Raw genomic sequence first — 17,203 nt, 5'->3', positions numbered from 1 at the left:
ACCGTTCATTTTTGTCAGTCCTTGAGCAAACAGAGTGAATACCTGGATTATGCACTCATCTGGGTTTGAATACACATATATTACATACCCTCCTCTCACTAATCAGCATGACACATTCCTTTGTTGGCAAATGGTTCCAAAACAAACACAATCAGTTCACTTAATTAGCAGGTCTGTGGGCCGTGCTTGGCAGTCTTCTGACATCCGGTTCAACAATACAGAACAACAGTTTGCTGTCTTAGCTGTGCTGGAGGGGAGGACTTACAAAGTTATAAGCTTTTTAAGGGTATTTCCTTTCTGTGGCTTCTCTTGGGAGGCAGCCATCCTGTGCAGAATGTAAATAGGCCATAGTCCAGAAGCAGCAAAATACAAATTGGCCAGTCATATTGGAAGCCTCTTTCAATTTACGTTTGATTTCCCTGTGCTGGTTCCCCTCCTCAATAGCTATCCTTTCTTTATTTAAGTAAGTGCTCATCAAGGATCTTTCTAAACTTCATAGACTCTGCTTCCTTTGGGAGTCCTTTAAATAATTAGAAATGTATTGAAAGCCCAATCAGTCATTTTAAACTCCGGGGGCGAGATCCTCAGCTGGTATAAATTTAGTCATAGTACCATTGGCTTGACTGAAGCTATTACAATTTACGCCAGCTCAGGATCTGCCTTCTCTTTTATTGCTTGGAGTTAAAATTTATTCCAGACTTAAGTTTAGTGCAAAAAAAAAAAAAAAAACCCCAACTAAACAACTGATCATCTCCTATTAGGTTGTTAATTTATTGACCAAAATGTCTCAAAGTAGGCTTTAATATCCCTGATTGTAAATGGGTTTTCAGAGTTGTCCTCTGTTTTGTCAGTACCTGGTCACTATACATGGATATAATCTGCTATTGCTTACTCAGCTCTGTGGTGGAAAGTTTATTTCTCTTCATCCTGAAATAAAATAAAATAAATAAATCAGAAATGAAAACATAACATCCTTGTGGATGTAAAATTGTCTATAATAACTTATTGTGCTTATTTGTATTACGACCCAGAACAACCTTTTAAAACATCAGGGCTGTAAATCTCATGAATTACCTGGGAAAATTTCATTGATTCAGAAATTGAATGAAATGGTTAATTTGTGTCCGATTCTGCCACCCTTAAGTTGAGTTGCACCTTACTCCATAAGTAGTTTTATTAGGACTTCACCCAAAGTAAGTCACTTCTCACCGTGAGTAGGATTATCCTTTGTAAGGGTTTTCTCTCTTTCTACTTAGATAAAATGTTATGTCTTGTGTTTAAGGTTAAGTTTAATGCTACCCAGTGAATAAGGTCCTGATCTTGCCAACACTTACTTACATGAATGATTTTACTCCTGTGAGTAGTCTCCTTGCATTCAGCAGGCCAAGTCACTCACTTGTTGGATGACTTCGTATTTTGGTGAAATGTGTTTTTGTATCTCTATTTTAGAACTGTTGAGAGTGGTTCTGTTATGTCAAGGTTAAACTGTTCTAACTTTGCAAAGTTAATGTTCTCCCAATGTCAGGTAAGGCATAAAGTTTTAAGGTAAAAACATAAAAACTTAGGTTTAAAATAGCAGTGTTGTATCAACCACTGTAGATGCCACTGTAAGCTTAAGCCACATTCCTGCAAAGACTTATGCATGTTCCTAACTGTACACCTTGTTTTACAGAAGTCAGTGGGACTAGTCACAGTCCATAAAGTTAAATACACCTGTAATTCTTTGCAAGATCGTGGCTGTATTGTGTTATGGCTGCACTGCCATTGGAGAAAAATGCATTTGAGCCTTTGTGGGAATATCAAAGATCTATGCTGAGTACAGATACTAAAAGGCATCGCAGAGAGTACTTCCAGAAGGGCTAGATTTTCCAAACAGGTCAGCGTACCAACTGCTGATCTGTCGAAAATCTGGCCCTAAGTGGCACGTCGACTGCAGAGTGTTGAGCCCTGTTTTTTTTTTAAACGGTGACCTTTATCTAGATACCTAAATGGGAACTGAGTCCTTTTGACAATCTGACCCCATGTGCATCTGTCATATCTGCTCAAAATCTTGTGGACCAAGCTTTGGTTTTGGTGTCTTTGCAGAGTTGAACCGTAACTATGTAATTGGAATATGCAACTGGAAAAAGGTTGAATAGTTACCTAGGCCTACGTAACACAGTGACTTTCCTAACAAGCATTGTATTTTGAAGAAGCATTCATTTAAAAGGTAGATTTGAGAGTCTCGGTTCTGACTGCTACCTTTCATTTTTACCTAGACCTTCTTTACTAACAAAATTATCTTGGCTAGACGTGTCCTGCATAAAACAGACATTGGGCCCAGTCCTACAAACACTCAGGCATTTGGGTGCTCCACCCATCTAACTCAGTGGAACTACTCACATAAGCCGTGGTACTCATGGCCATGTGTGAAGGGTCAGGCCCAGAGTCAGGTGTACAGGGATGTAGTAAGGGTAACAGGGACGTGGCTTCACCACAATTTTGTTCCACACCATCATTTAAGTTCAGCACCACCTCCTGGCTGCACCTCCCTCCTGCCTGAACATGGTGCCCATCTCCCTTCCTACTCCCTTCTGCGACTTGATCTGCATCCCTGATCTCTCTTCTTTCCGAGATCAAATACCACTTACCTTTCTACCTCCCGTCGCAGATCTTCCCCCACTCTCCTTCCCCCAGTGCAGAGCCACTCCTCAGGCCATGCACCCAATTCATCTCTCCCTGCTTCCCAGAAAACACCCCCCCTCTGACCAAATAATAATAATAACTCCTAGCTCGGACATAACCATAGATCAGCCTCAGATCTTTAAGAACTTTACAAAGGAGGTCTTTACCATTCTCCCCAGTTTGCAGTTGGGGAAACTCCATCATCCTAGCAGCTCCGCTCTCTTTAAATCTTCCCCATCTCCCTGCTGGCAGTACCACCAGCCCCAAGGGCTCACGCATCATCATGTTGCCCTTAAAAAATTATGAGATTATATTTTATGCATAATAAAGGTTGTGTGCTTTTTCTTCTGGTTTTTGACTACAGTGGCTCTTCGCCTGCTGACACTAGCCGAGGGACTGGCTCTACATTTTTAATTTTTGTAAATAAATTTTCAATGTCACTTTTCGGGTTTCCTGTGCACTAGGTCTGACCCCCAAATTTGTCACATTACTCTCATCCTCAATTGTAGACCTACAGAATCCTGCTGTGACTGATGCTTACCCCTTAAAGCTCCCTGTTGAGTGCAAATCTGGAAATATAAATAGATGAGTGGGACATAAAACACCCTGGAAACCCAACGGCATTAAATGTAGACATAATTAACGGGAAGTTAAAGACAGGCTTGCTGCCTTAACCAAGAGCAACGGAAGAAATAGCCCTCAGAGCTGCAGAATTTCTTTACATTACCTACTTTGCTTGAGCCTGTTGTTATATGTTAATAAATACCATTAATTCAGTAGATCAACACAACTGTCATTCAGAAACATCAGCTTGTTAAAGCAAAGTGCTTTCCCTGCTGTTGAGCCCACTGTCATAGGAGACTCTGAAGTGAATGTTGGTTTTTAGCTGATTATGCCCAGGCACGCAGCAGGCATGATTCTCTGTAGCTTTGCACCCTGCATGGTAGTTTTCAGCTGTGCAGAGTGGCTGTACAACATTGCCAGCGGGGAACAGCAGGGTGTTGCAATCAGGCCCAGTGGAGTAAATCACTTGCTGTGGTGTAAATCAGCAGTAATTCTAGTGAAGTCTTATAGATTGTCCCTGGTTCAAGCTAGATCAGAATCAGCCCCAGTGTTTGTCTTCGTATTTGGCTCCAAATGCTAATTTTAAACTACAATATATTGTGTGCTACATAAATTTGAGCCTGATCCAGCACCACTTGTACAGGTGAGTAAATCGTACTGACATGGATCCCAGTTCTGCTATTCTAATGTTGAGTAGAACCTTGCCATGCCAGTGCTCCTATAGAAATCAAAGGGAGCGCTCGTGTGTTTGCTATATCCACTGTTTTTCTTTCGTCTTATAATTAGATTGTAAACTCTCTGTAGAGACTGTCTGTGTTCTGTGTTTGCACGGCACCTTGCACATTTGGGTTAGATCCCCTAGGTACTATCACAACAGCTTATACCAATGTAGGAGTAGCAGAATCAGGCTCTATTTAATTTGGTTTATTCACATGTTCCATGGGTTTCAGACCTGGCCAGCATGCATCTGTGCTTTAGGTTTGCTGTCAGAGTAAACTGTTATCAAAGTAAACTGTTCAGTGAATACACATTGCTGGTCACACATTGCTAGCTCTTTTCTTCAGTTTCTGCAACTATCAAACTGGGATAACAATTGCCTACCTCACATGGGATGGTTTGAGGATTAAGTAGTTGTTTGTACTGTTCTTTAGCCTCAGAGTGCATTCAACCTAGAATATTATCTATAAGCAGGAAGCATTAACATACTAAGAGCAGCCCTCATTTGATGATTGTGTGTATACTAACGAGGGCCATAATTACAATTTGTTGCACTGCAATCTGTATTTAGTGTGGGAAATTCCAGAATATGATATCTGGGCATAGGCTTAATAACCTAGACTGGGTGCTTAGGTCCAGATATTCTATTCCTTACATGCTGTAATCTACATAGCAGATGCATAATTTTTAAAGCAGGTCTGAAGTACTGTATTTGGACATGAAGTTTTCAAACAATGCATAAAAATTTTTCTCCTGTCCATGTCAAGCTGCCTGGTTAAGAGAGTAAGAGTGTCGCCAAAAGCAAAGGGAGGAGGGCACTATTCTGCCAAGCGCCTCATGCAAGGGAAAACCTGTGTCCATATCAGTGCCAAGTCTCTTCCATTCATTTACTGTATTAGAGCCCATTTTCCTCTCCAGCATGCGTCTTGGACTGGTTCCTAGGCAACTGTAACAATGTTGCTGCACATGTGCTTCAGGCATTCATTGCCTTTGGGGGCTGTTTTGTTTTGAAAGTGAATGCAAACTAGTCTGTTGCCTTTTCTTTCGGTTCTGTTAACCTCTCTGAGAGTTTTGCAGGGTGCCCATGTGTTACCCGCAGTTGAGCGGTGCAGACAGCTTGCCCACACACGCACGCACACACCCAGAACAAGATTACACATTGGTTGTCTTCTCTAGTCAAGGCTCGTTTAAGCTGCAGTGTTTAGATACGTGGGTTTTTCCATAGCTGGGCTACAGCTATAAACCTGAGTATGCTAGATGCAAAATACACATAGGGCACCGTTTAGAAAATACAATGAATTGTCCACATTCTCTTGCTTTCACTCCCTGTCTCTGTGTGAATTTCACCTACAGGGTTCTGGATGAGAGAGGGCCCAATCCTGCAATCTCTAACTCACACACGGAGTCCCATTGATTTCAAGGGATTACTCATCTGAGTAAGGGATTTCAAGATCTGGCACAGAGTAGATTGTTCTTTGTATGACAAAATAAAAATCAGCTGATAGAATTACATGAGAGAAAGGGTGGTCTTGTCACTAGGCACTGGAGTGATGATACTCAGGAGGTCTGAGTTCATTTCCCATCTCTGCCACAGGCTTCCTATGTCACCTTGAGCGACTCTCTTCATTTCCCCATAGCATCTGTAAAATGGGGATAATAATACTTCATTTCACCCACCCTTTGTCCGGCTTGTGCACTTAATTTATAAGCTCTTTGAGGCAAGGACTGTCTCTGTATGTTTGCACAGCACAGGGGTTCTCAAACTTTTTTTTGCTGGGCCCCCCTTTGAAAATATTTCAGGCTGTGATGATTCCCTCCCACCCCCCCCAAAAAAAGTGATAGCAAATTACTATACATACTCAAAGGAGCCCTAAATAAAGCATGTAATCATTATTCCTGCAGTCAAAGGCAGTGAAGCCTTTAAAAAACTGCAAAGTAGGGTGACCATATTTCAAGTTTCCAAATAAAGGACACTGCTGGACGGTGGAGTACAGTAATACTATACCAGGCCACCCTGACTTCTGCGCTGCTGCTGGCGGCGGCTCTGCCTTCAGAGCTGGGCGCCCGGCCAGCAGCTGCCGCTCTCCAGTCGCCCGGCTTTGAAGGCAGCGCCGCCACCCGCAGCAGTGCAGAAAGTACGGTATTGCCACCCTTCCATCTCGTGACACCCCCCCCACGCACAACTGTCTTGAGACTCCTTTTTGGGGCAGGACCCCCAGTTTGAGAAACGCTGATCTAGACATTTCTGTAACGCAAAGAATAAATAGTAATAAAAACTCGTGCCTGTCTAGGATTATTTTAATCAGAGCTCTGCTGAACGAATACATGTGACATCGGCGAAAGAAAGTTGAAAACAATTTCCTATTATTACATTTTCGTGTTCTTTAGGCTGAATGAGCAGGGATCCCATGGAAAAAATAATATGTGATCATGTGATTAAAGGCTGTATCATAATGCGTACGCACAAGGGGGCTAAATTAAGGCTGCACAAGCAACCTTAATTCTGGTATTTCCTAACTTTTGAGAGCTTGGCTTTGCCATCTTATTGTTCTTTTAATGTGACCCGGGGGGCAATATGTAATAATAAATAATAAGAGTACCAATATGGTGCATAACAATTCTCTGGTTTTGATTTGGGGATTTTGCTCCTTCTCTGTTATACTTCGTAATGGAACAAAGATTATGTAGAGAACATGCTAATTCTCAGTGGTACTATACACCGATGCAAACCGGCAACCCAGAAGAAAATATGCCTAAATCATAAAATACCCTGAAGTTTCGACAGACACGGAATAGGCCATAAAAGAGCATGAAAGGAGATAAAGCACCAGAAGGAGATGAAGCTATTTTAGATGCCCTCTTAAAAGGTTGAGAGTCAGTATGAAAACAACATAATACATACTCAAGTCCTTCAAAAGATATTTGCAGAATAGGAAGGTATCATTATTAATGTGGAACATTACGACATCATTCATAACAAAGGAAACATGAAAGGCCTGAATAACTACAGACTCATAAGCTTATTGTCAGTAGTATCCAGAACTCTCACAAAAGATGCAGGGACTTATGGCCTTCAACCATGAAAGGAATCAGGATTCAGAAATAATATCTCAAGTATGGATCACCTATGACAACGAGTAAGGTTAAGGAACAGACAACCAAGTGCAGCAAACTGTTGCAGATGGTCTTTTGTGGACTGAAAAACATACTTTGTTTCTATGGAAATAGGAGCACTGGAAAACAAAAACAGTAGAACAGGCATATGTGAGAATCTTGAAATATGCATCTAGAAACAGCCATAATGTTCAGATTTGAAAAGGAGAGTTTAGAGGCTATGGGCACATCTACATTTGAGATGGGAGGTGTGATTCCCAGCTTCTGTAGATGTACCTGCATTAGAACTGCTCAAGCTTTGTGCCTAAAAATAGCAGTGTGTCCACAGCGGCATGAGCTAGCCACTCGTGTACGTAGCCAGAGGGTCAGGTAGGGGTGTACTCAGGTGGGGGTCACTGAGAGTTAGGTGCTTCGCTGCCATTTGTGCCTTTGAAAATCTCCCCAAAGACACCGTAGGCCAAATTTTCAGAAGTGCTCAGTCCCATCGGGGCACCCAAGCAAGTGAAGAGATTTTCAAAAGAGCTTCCTTGGCACGTTGGGAGTTGAACACGCATGAAAATCTGACCTCAGTTGTGGGTATGGAGAAAGTGTAGGCTTATGTCAACAAAAGTCACTTCCAGGCTGGCAAAGACTTTTGGAAACCTGGATTGGGAAGAGTAGGAACACCAAGGAAATTGGAGAGAAATTGAACAGCCTTAGATTGATGGACGGCATTCTCTTTTTGACGAAGAACCTTGCAGCAAGGTTTACCAAGCTATTTTTAATGTTCATTGTGTAGATTCTGCTGATTCAAATTGTTGGCACCATCAACAAAATGAGACGATTTTGACTAGTCTATGTTGTACCCTCTGATGCCCACCACCAAATGATGGTGATTGCATTTACTGATAGCCATAGCATGGAGTCAAAACTCAGGCACCCATCTGTCACAAGGTGAAGACAGATCAAAACACAACCCCTGCTGGTACTAACTTGACTGACAGGATGGCATCAGTGCTAATACATAAAGATAACATGATGGTGTCCAAGTGAAAATGATACCTGTTAAAAAACATCTGTGCGTATTATGTTGAGATAAGGCAAAATGTTAGAGCACGTCACAACCAATGAAAATTCAGTAACAAAAAATTATGCTAAAATTACCTTATGACTGTAAACTCCACTAATGTTACAAACATTGCGTTAGGAACCAAAGGAGCCATGTTACGTTTAAATCAATTATTTTGTGTCTCTGGCCATTGCAGCAAATACCATCAGAACATTTCACCGCACCAAGTAAATGTTACGTAATGGTGGGAGAATATGTAGTCCCCCTCCTAGAAGTTCTGTGTAAGAAAGGATAGAAGTTCTGTGTACCACTTGTAGTAGGGTAGTGCCATGATTAGTAAGGAATAGCCAAGCGTTCATAGCATTGGCCAGCATCTTTGCAAATCCCTGTTACAGGCCCAGATTCTTGCAATCAGACTTGTGCGGGTTGACCTAACACCTGCAAGGAGCTGCCTTGAGGTCGGTTGGCTCTGTCCACCTGTGTGGATCTGATTTCAAGATGCAGGCATCTATGCGCTGTAATGCTTGGACACAGTGAGACTGAGCTAACAGCCCTGTAATGACTTCCTTGCATTTTGTTCGGTCACATGATCACCGTAGCAGTTCTTTCAGGACTAAGTTATTGGAATTTTGTTCCAGGGAACATCAGTTCATCTAAAGATGCAAAGGGCAGCATGTTATTCCTGAAACCCTTTTAATATTTGCCCAGCAAGAACTGAGAAAAAATCAGGGCAGGCCTGATGTATTGATATTTATGACCCCGAGGGAGACCTGAATTTGATTTCTGGTGCTGTTCTCTTGCCCCACTGCAGAAGCAGGCAGTGCATGCTACTCCCGGGGAAGAGGGAGTGTTTTTGTTCCTTGGCAGTCAGCATCAACCTCAGTGGGTTGCATAAAGAGCAGTATAGTCTGCGAAGTCGCATTCACTCTTCTGCGAGAAGGGAGGGGTAGCCGTGATGCGGTTCTCCAAGGGTGTATGAAGGGACTGCTCAAGGCTCCAACATTGCAGAAGATCCCTTAGGATGAGAGTTGAGCCCAAATCCCCCAGGAATATAAAATAACTGACTGACCACGAGCAGAAAAATTGACCCCCAGGGAGAGAGACTCACTGAGTCTCTGACTCTTAGGCATGTACCCAGAATGGCTTGCATAGAAGTCTGATTTTGTTCTTCTATTCTGTCTTCTTCAAAGCAACACGTCTCTCTTGTTGTTTACTTTTTGTGGATCCCAACAAGGCCTGTTGTATTTGTCCAAGGCACTACAAAAGCATCTGAGGAGAGGAGCATATAATATATAATTGAGGGTGGTTTGTAAAGGGGGTGTTGTTTCAGATGCGTATGAGAAACGCCCTCTCTTTCTAACACAGGTGCTGCGTGTTGCCCTTACAAAATACAGCTGCAGCGGATCCAGATTCCAGTCATATCTGTATGCTGGCGAGATGGGGGTTGGGCTGGAGGGGCGTACAGGGAGAGGGAAGAGGGAAATTTTGTTTCATTAATCCAAATTTTAGGTTATGTTGTAGCCAGGATGTGAGCTGTATTTGAAAGTTTAATTGCTGAGATGTTACAGTTGGTAGCTTCTGATATGTATAAGTTAGGTTTGACTTTCAGAGTTCAGTTCAAGTTCACGGCTCACTCTTGGTTCACTGTTGAGCTGCTGTCCCCGTCAGTTACTAGATGGTGTTCAAGTTGTGGGGCACTTGCTTATGCAGGTCGCTGAGCCATTTCACTGGCTGCTATATTTTCCTGAATTTTAACATTATGTGAAAGCTCCCACACCATGGGAATCACGGATATTTGTAGTATCACAGCTAGAAAGAGACAATAAATACGGCTGCAACGGTTCCTTGCACTAGACAACGCCTCAATCATTGATTGCCTTTAACAGTGAACAGTACAGCTTAGAAATTAGTACAGAATTGGCTGTGGTGTCAATGCGCGGTGTGTAAAGCAGGGCTGATGTTTCAGAGCATTGCGAATCTCTCGGGATACAGGCTGCCACGTTTAGTAGTGTGCTCTGGGCCAAGTGTGATCAGGAGCACCTGCAAACCCAAAATTACATTAACCAATTATGGGAAACAACCCACAAGCACTTTATTAATGATTCCTGGTCTTAGGTCTCTGCCTCATGGACTTGGAGAAGGTAGAAAGATGTTCTAATTGTTAAATACAAATGTGTATCTATTGACAAATCCGTACCCGTACGTTCTCCAAATTCTGTATGCCAGGAGATGGTCTCACGAAAACATTGTCAAGAGGAATCACTTGGCTGGGAGTTTTAAGCCCAGCAGCCATTCATGTTTTTGATGTATGCTGGTAAATTAGATTTCAGTATGAGGGAAGAAGCAATGTGCCTGAAGTATTCCCACAGGGAATGACTTTTCTGTCATGGCTGGAACATCTTTCCTAGTGAGCTGAAGTGTGGTCAGTCAGTTGATATTGGTAGGTTACTTTCATTTGCATATATGGCTTGGTACTCTGGGCTGCTGAAAATCATAGAATCATAGAATCTCAGGGTTGGAAGGGACCTCAGGAGGTCATCTAGTCCAACCCCCTGCTCAAAGCAGGACCAGTTTTTGCCCCAGATCCCTAAATGGCCCCCTCAAGGATTGAACTCACAACCCTGGGTTTAGCAGGCCAATGCTCAAACCACTGAGCTATCCCCCCCTCCCCCCAATCATCTTTTGTATTCTAAGGTACAGTGGGCCCAATTCTGATCTCTCAGCTGTTTTGCCCTAGGGAACTCACTCGCTTTCGGTGGAGTAACTCTTTTACATCACTGCAGTGCGAACTCAGCATCAGCCCCAGTCGGTGTCCCAAGAGTTTCTGTGGCAGTGCTAAATTGGCATATGCATTGGAGGCAAACAGAAGCATCCTCTAGCCCTGCTCCTGCACGGAGCCGGCGTGGCCGTGGGCAGCCATGTTTGCCTGCACTAAATAAGAGTTCTTCTGAGTACAGTGTTGTTTGCTCAGCCTGCTGTTGGGGCAGAAAGCACAGGTGCATTTGTGAGAGAAGCTGAGAAATGGGCTCTCAAGGTTGGCATCATTGGGGGAGCAAACAGAGCAATTTGTGAAGGACTTTGGGGTCCTTAGGGATCAAAGAGAAGACCAATAGTCCTGGACGTGGATTATGTGACTGCCGCTCATGCTCCCAAATAAGTGCAGTGAGCTCTTCGGGCCAGGGACCATCTTTCTAGATCGTGGTTGTGCCATACTAACACAGTGGGGCCCTGGTCTGGGGTTGCCGCAGTCCAAATAATAAATCAGAGTAACAAGAAATTTCTTTCCACCCTGTTTTTGGGGGAACTAAGAGCTGTTTGTTAATTTCACAAATGATCCTCATCTGAGCATATTGCTGAGTTACGAAGCATTTGACAAATGAATTTGTTTTAATTTTGAAATCTGTAATCCTTTTCCCCCCCCCCCTCCGTTAATGACCTTTGGATAGCAAGAGCAGGTGCGGTCGGCTCCTCTGTAATCCGGCAGGCATCCATTTCAACAGCAGTGCCTGATAAGTTTTGTCACTTCCCCGAGTGCTGGGGAGAATTATCAAGAGGGGGAAGGGAGTGGCACTGAATGAAGACAAAATTACACTCATCATCAATCATTAGCCTCTAGCAACTTCCAGAGAATTGTAAATCACTGACTAACCAGGGAGAATTAGCTTGATAAAATCACCATTAGTGTCAGTTTGGAGTTATTTAAAGTTTTAAAGGGCGTGGCTGTTTTCTCTCTCTCTCTCTCTCTCTCTCTCTCATTCATTTGTATCTGTGCAGATGTGTAATATAAGTGTGTGTATGCATGCATGTGTACATGACCCTATCCAGCAAAAGCACATGCCTAACTTGAAGCATGTGAGAACTCCCACTGAAGTCAATGGGACATCAAGCTTAAGTGCTTTGTTGGATACGGGTTGTAATTCTCTCTCTCTCAGAGAGTAAGAGAGGCGGATCTTGGGACAAGGTAACATCATCCTTAGCGGGAGCGTGGGGCACATCCTCATCTGGTGTAAATTGTTGTAGCTCCATTGACATAAGGGAAACTGACAATTTACACCAGATGAGGATGTGCCCCTGTAAGTCTTCCCTGGTCCTCTTCCCAGCCATGTGGCAGGTGAAAGTTGGACAAAGCTTTATACCCACGGTTTAAAGTGCAGTCAGGAGCTGAAGCACAGGAGGAAATGGCTATTTGTGCCTGGACTTCCCCCAGTGGTGCCAACCCCATTATTCAGAAATCATGAGCTGGCTCTAAAAACCATCTGATTGGCTTGTTTTTAAATAAATGTATGTTTTTTTCTTATTTGCCTCCTGGTTTCTCAGCCATTAGGGTACCACACGCTTCCCATTTTCAAGCTTTTCTCCACAATCTTGGGGATTAGAAACTTACTCCTTTTCACATGAAACCTGAGACTCCCACACAATCACCTGCCTCCAGCAGCTGGGGATTAAAGAAAACACCAGATATCACAAGATTTGTGGTGAAATCATGAAAACTGACCACACCTCTACATTTAAAAAATGAATTTCCTTAAGGACTCATATTGTGTTCTTGTCTTCATTATTTAATACACCCACTTCATCTAAAATTATTTATCTCTATCCCTTTTCTTATTTGGCTACAAAGCTGCAGCTACCAAGCCCATGACGTGTTCGTCCCTGCAGCTGGCTATTTGCACTGAAAAGATGAGAATTTAAAATTGCTTAGCTCTCCATAATTATTGTAATGTTACACGGCTCTTACATTAACATACTGCACAGCAGTACCTAATTCAGAATTAGTGTGTTGATGTCATTGTCTCTGAATGGTTAAATAACAGACCACTCATTTTGCTGGAAGGATGGAGTCTTCTAAATTTAAAAAGAGAAAAACACTGTTGTAATGGAGGGTGAGACCAGAAGGGACCATTACAATCCTGTAGTCTGAGCTGCTGCATAACGCAGGCTGAAGAATAACACCCAATAACTTTCTGTGTTCCCTTTGTACTTGGTTGAATATCTTAGTTTTCTTCTGTGGTAGAAGTGGACAGCAGTTTTATTCTTCGCAGAACAGCTGGCCACTGCAGTGGAATTCCAGTGAGAAAATGTCATAATTCCATTGTTCCAAGCTCTGAAATATGCATTAGCAGAAGTGGAGACAATCACTTCGAGCATGCAAACTAAAGCAGAAAACTTGCGTTTTATAAAAGAGCAATGGGAGAACACAATCTCTCTATAACAGATAAATATACCTATTCCCTAATGAGCCTTGGCGTTGACACTTAACAAGATGAACACTCATCATGGTAATAATTAATATTAACGGAGCAGAAATCCTAGGGCAGATCTTCAGCAGATATAGATGGGTTCTTTGATTTCAATAGATCTGCATCCGTTTTTTACAGCAGCTGAGAATCTTGACCCGTGTGTACTGTGTACTTTTGCTTCCTATTATTATTATTATTATTTATTCATTCTTTCATTATTATTTATTTGTATTATCATAGCTCTAGTCATGGACCAAGACTCTCTTTTGCTGGACAGACACAGAACAGAAAGACGGGCCTGCCCCAAAGAGCCTGTAATCTCAGCATTAGACAAGAGACAACAGGTGGATACAGACAGACGGGGGAGCACAAGGAAACAATGAGACCATATTGGTCAGCATGACAGGCTGTGCTCTCAGCACACCACAGCCTAACTATTGTCAAGTTGTGTGTAGGCACCACGACAAAGGAGAGCCGTGAGCAGGAAACTGAAGGAAAAGCAGATGTTTACGGGGAGCTCCTCCCAAGCATGCAGGGCAGCATGGGAGAAAGCACAAAGGTGCTTGTTGGACAAGTGGACAATGGAAGCTGGTGTAAAGGGCCAATCGGAACCAGGAGTTGACCTTTCCCTACTGAATGAGAGAGAGGTCAGGAAGGGCCTTGAAAATGTAGACAAGTAGCTTGTGTTTGATATGATGAAGAGGGAGCGAGTGAAAGAATGTAAAGAGAGAGGTGATGTGGTCAAAGCAATGGGCTAGAAAAATAACCATGAATGGCCCTGAGTGGGAAAAGATTGCATTTGTCAAGGCCAGAGACCAGGAGGTTGCAGTGTTCGAGACATGAGATGATGAGAGCCTGGACAAGAGTCTGAGCTATGTGGGTGGATAGGAAAGGTTGAGTCTTAGGGATGTGAAGCAGAAAAAAAATCTGCAAGACTTAGATGTGAGGAAAGGCCTAAGCTACCAGAACTTTCCCAGCAAGCGTTTGCTGTCCACATCTCCTGTTCTAATCAGTTGCATGCAATTGGTCATCATGTGTCTTTCATTAACAGAACTAATTGGTGTTTGCAGGTGTGAGAGCTGTGGCGCTGTCTTCCACTCTGAGTGCAAAGTGAAGTCTGTCCCGTGTCCCAGGTGTGTGCGCAAAGAGCTGCAGAAGAAGCAGAAGTCCTTCTGGAGGAGACTGAATATGGACGAGAGCCTGGAAGAGTCTTGCACCATGTTCGAGCTGTCCTACCAGAACACATGACTTCTCTTAGGCACTGGCTGACAGGAAGAGATCCTCTTCTACAGTCACCAATTCAAGCAGCTTCTTAGCTATTCAGGCAGCGACCTGATTGCAAAGACTTTGCCTGACCTTATCCTGATTATCGCTTAGCACTGGCCAAAAGAGCCGTGAAACCTGGATGGCTTTAGAATGTCAACAGCCAAATTGCATTTTGCAGTGAAGTTGAACCACTAGATCTCATGAAAAATGTGGCTTGCTTGAAATGTTTTCGGTCAAGCTCATTAATTATCAACCTTTTGTTTTCCACCTCAGGAGAAGATTTTCCTCAAGGCAGAAACGATTTCCTGCCACAACCACATCGCTGTTATTTTTGTTGTTGTTCGGTCAGAAACAGTGAATCAGCTGCTTATTTAAGTCTATTATTTTTATTAGTCTTGGCTGAGGCCCTGGTGAAGTGTTTTTCAGGGACTGAGAAAGTAGCAATGGTATCATGCCCACCTGTTTCATCTGATGCAGATGCATGGATCATTTTTCTAATGGCTTTGGGCTTTTTTTTTCCCTCCACCCAAAGAAAAAAGAGCTTTTCATGTCAGATTTTGTTCAGGATGTTTTCAAGCGTAAGAACAAGAATTCCTTTAGGGGTGTGTCTATATTTATAGCCATCCCAGCAGAATACTATAAGATCAACAGAGGACTGATTGCTGTTTTTGGCTAGGGTGGCAATACCATTCTTGCCCTGTTATTGGAGCATCACCTTCTGCCTGCTGCTGCTGTCTACGTGGGCCTCTGTTCATGGGATGTTAGTTCAAATCCGTGTTCCATTCACATTCATAGCCATTTTAAACCACCAGATCATTTTGTTTTTTAGATCACCTTATATTAATGAGCAGTGCTTTATCCATAGGAGTGATAAACATGCTTCCCTTACCTGAATCTGCTAGAGCTACAGGAAAAGATCTCTTCTGCGTTTAATATGTGTGTGTGTGTGTGTGCGTGTGCACACGCAAAATTTCCCTAATCATGAAACATATTTAATCTTTTTCCTGTACCCTTCTTGTGCATTTTGTGTGCTGCACTGGCCCCTGGCAGCATTATGCAGGTCCAGGGGGACTTTGGTACTTCAGTAGGAACTTACCAAGGGAAAGGGCAATTCTCGGAAGTGTATTCTGCCCCACATACCTGGAATATGGGGAAACATGAAACACAGTAAGTCATGTCTTCTGTGCAAAGAGAATGTGTGATCGATTTGATTGGGAAAACGTGTATGTTTCACCACTGACAATGTCTTTCACCCCAGTGAGTCTTTGAGATCGTCTTCACTTGAATCCATTAAGTATCTTAAGTTTTTCTCCGATCTCTACAACAGTATGTATATTACATACATATGTACTCATGTGTATATTTACAGAAAGCAAGTACAGTGTCAGGAGAAAAGTTTACAGACTTTTTGTGTGCATGTGTATTTATTTATCGCTCCTCTCTAGCAGGTTTGCTAAATGGCAGGCCACCAACCTATGCTTCTTAGATAATCGCCTAGCCAGTGAGCTTCCCTCCTCCCTGCCACTCAGGTTTGACTCAGCTGCACCTCCATCCTGATGGAGGGATGGCAGGGCCAAATATGAGCGAGTGGCATTGCAACCTGGCCCACGGGATCACAGCGCCACTGAACTTATGACAGAGGGGAAGCTGCCCTGAAATCTGCTGCCCTGGGCAGCTGCCAAGCATCCCTATAGCTAGAGTGGTCTCTGTGCCTGGCCTAGAAACCTCGTATGGTAGCTGTTGTATTTAAGGGAGCAACCAGAGCCCTTATCATCAGAACTTTGCATTAATCGCTGGAATGGTATAAATAAAAGAGAAGGGGGTATAATACTTATAGGAAGTGGTTGGCAGGCTAAAAATGTATCCTCTCGTCTATTCAAACACCGGTGTTTCTGTTTCCCAACCTTTGGAGGGTGGGGAAATAGCTGAACCTGAGCTTTGTCAAATGAATAAACATCTATTATCCATATACGTGTTCATTTGGAAAAGCTTAGGATTGGTGGGGTGTGTTGGGGGGTAACTATGCTTCCATAGCTTTTGGTTGGTTTTCATTTTAATGAAGATAATGCTGCCTGGTTGCCCGACCACGTAGTGAATTGGGTTTGGCCAAGGGAAGCATAGAGATTCCCTTGTTTAGTGTACTTGCTCTCTGAAAATGAGCCACGCATCCTTCCCACTGCATGACCCCTCCTCCCAGCTCAATGGACTATACATGAAATGCTTTGCTTTCCAATATGATTCCTAGAGCGTGCTCCGGGGGAATCCTGCCTGGCTCCTCCGAGAAGAATTCCCTGCTCCATCATTTCGTGCTCACGCACAAATGCAAACACTTGGGGAGATATTCTGGAATTACAGTCACACAAACAGGAAATGGCTACACAAACAATCCGGCCCCCCAGCGTGTTTTCTGCGTGTCTCCATTAGACCAGTCATGGGACAAAGCCACCAGCCCGGAAGTGAACCTGATGTGGCTGGTGCAATTCTGAATTAATTTCAGACCTAAGGGCAGGTCACGCAAAAAATGCCAGTCGCTGTTTCCAGAGCATAACCCATTAGAACACATGATCATTTACAGTGATGTTTCGCTGCC

General features: G+C 43.2%; 1 protein-coding gene across 1 annotated transcript in view; it reads left to right on the top strand.

Moving 5' to 3' along the window:
* PLEKHM3 (pleckstrin homology domain containing M3) overlaps nucleotides 1-16,013 on the top strand; it is a 125,836-nt gene extending 109,823 nt beyond the window's left edge. Inside the window, exon 8 of the mRNA XM_084643322.1 lies at nucleotides 14,418-16,013. Within this exon, the coding sequence (XP_084499448.1) occupies nucleotides 14,418-14,595 (178 nt within the window). The 3' untranslated portion in view covers nucleotides 14,596-16,013. The remainder of the gene's footprint in view (nucleotides 1-14,417) is intronic.
* Nucleotides 16,014-17,203: the final 1,190 nt, after the last annotated feature.

The sequence above is a fragment of the Lepidochelys olivacea genome, assembly GCF_965140295.1.
Source record: "Lepidochelys olivacea isolate rLepOli2 genome assembly, chromosome: 11".
In the NCBI taxonomy this organism is placed as follows: Eukaryota; Metazoa; Chordata; order Testudines; family Cheloniidae; genus Lepidochelys; species Lepidochelys olivacea.
This window is presented reverse-complemented; position numbering and strand designations above follow the sequence as displayed.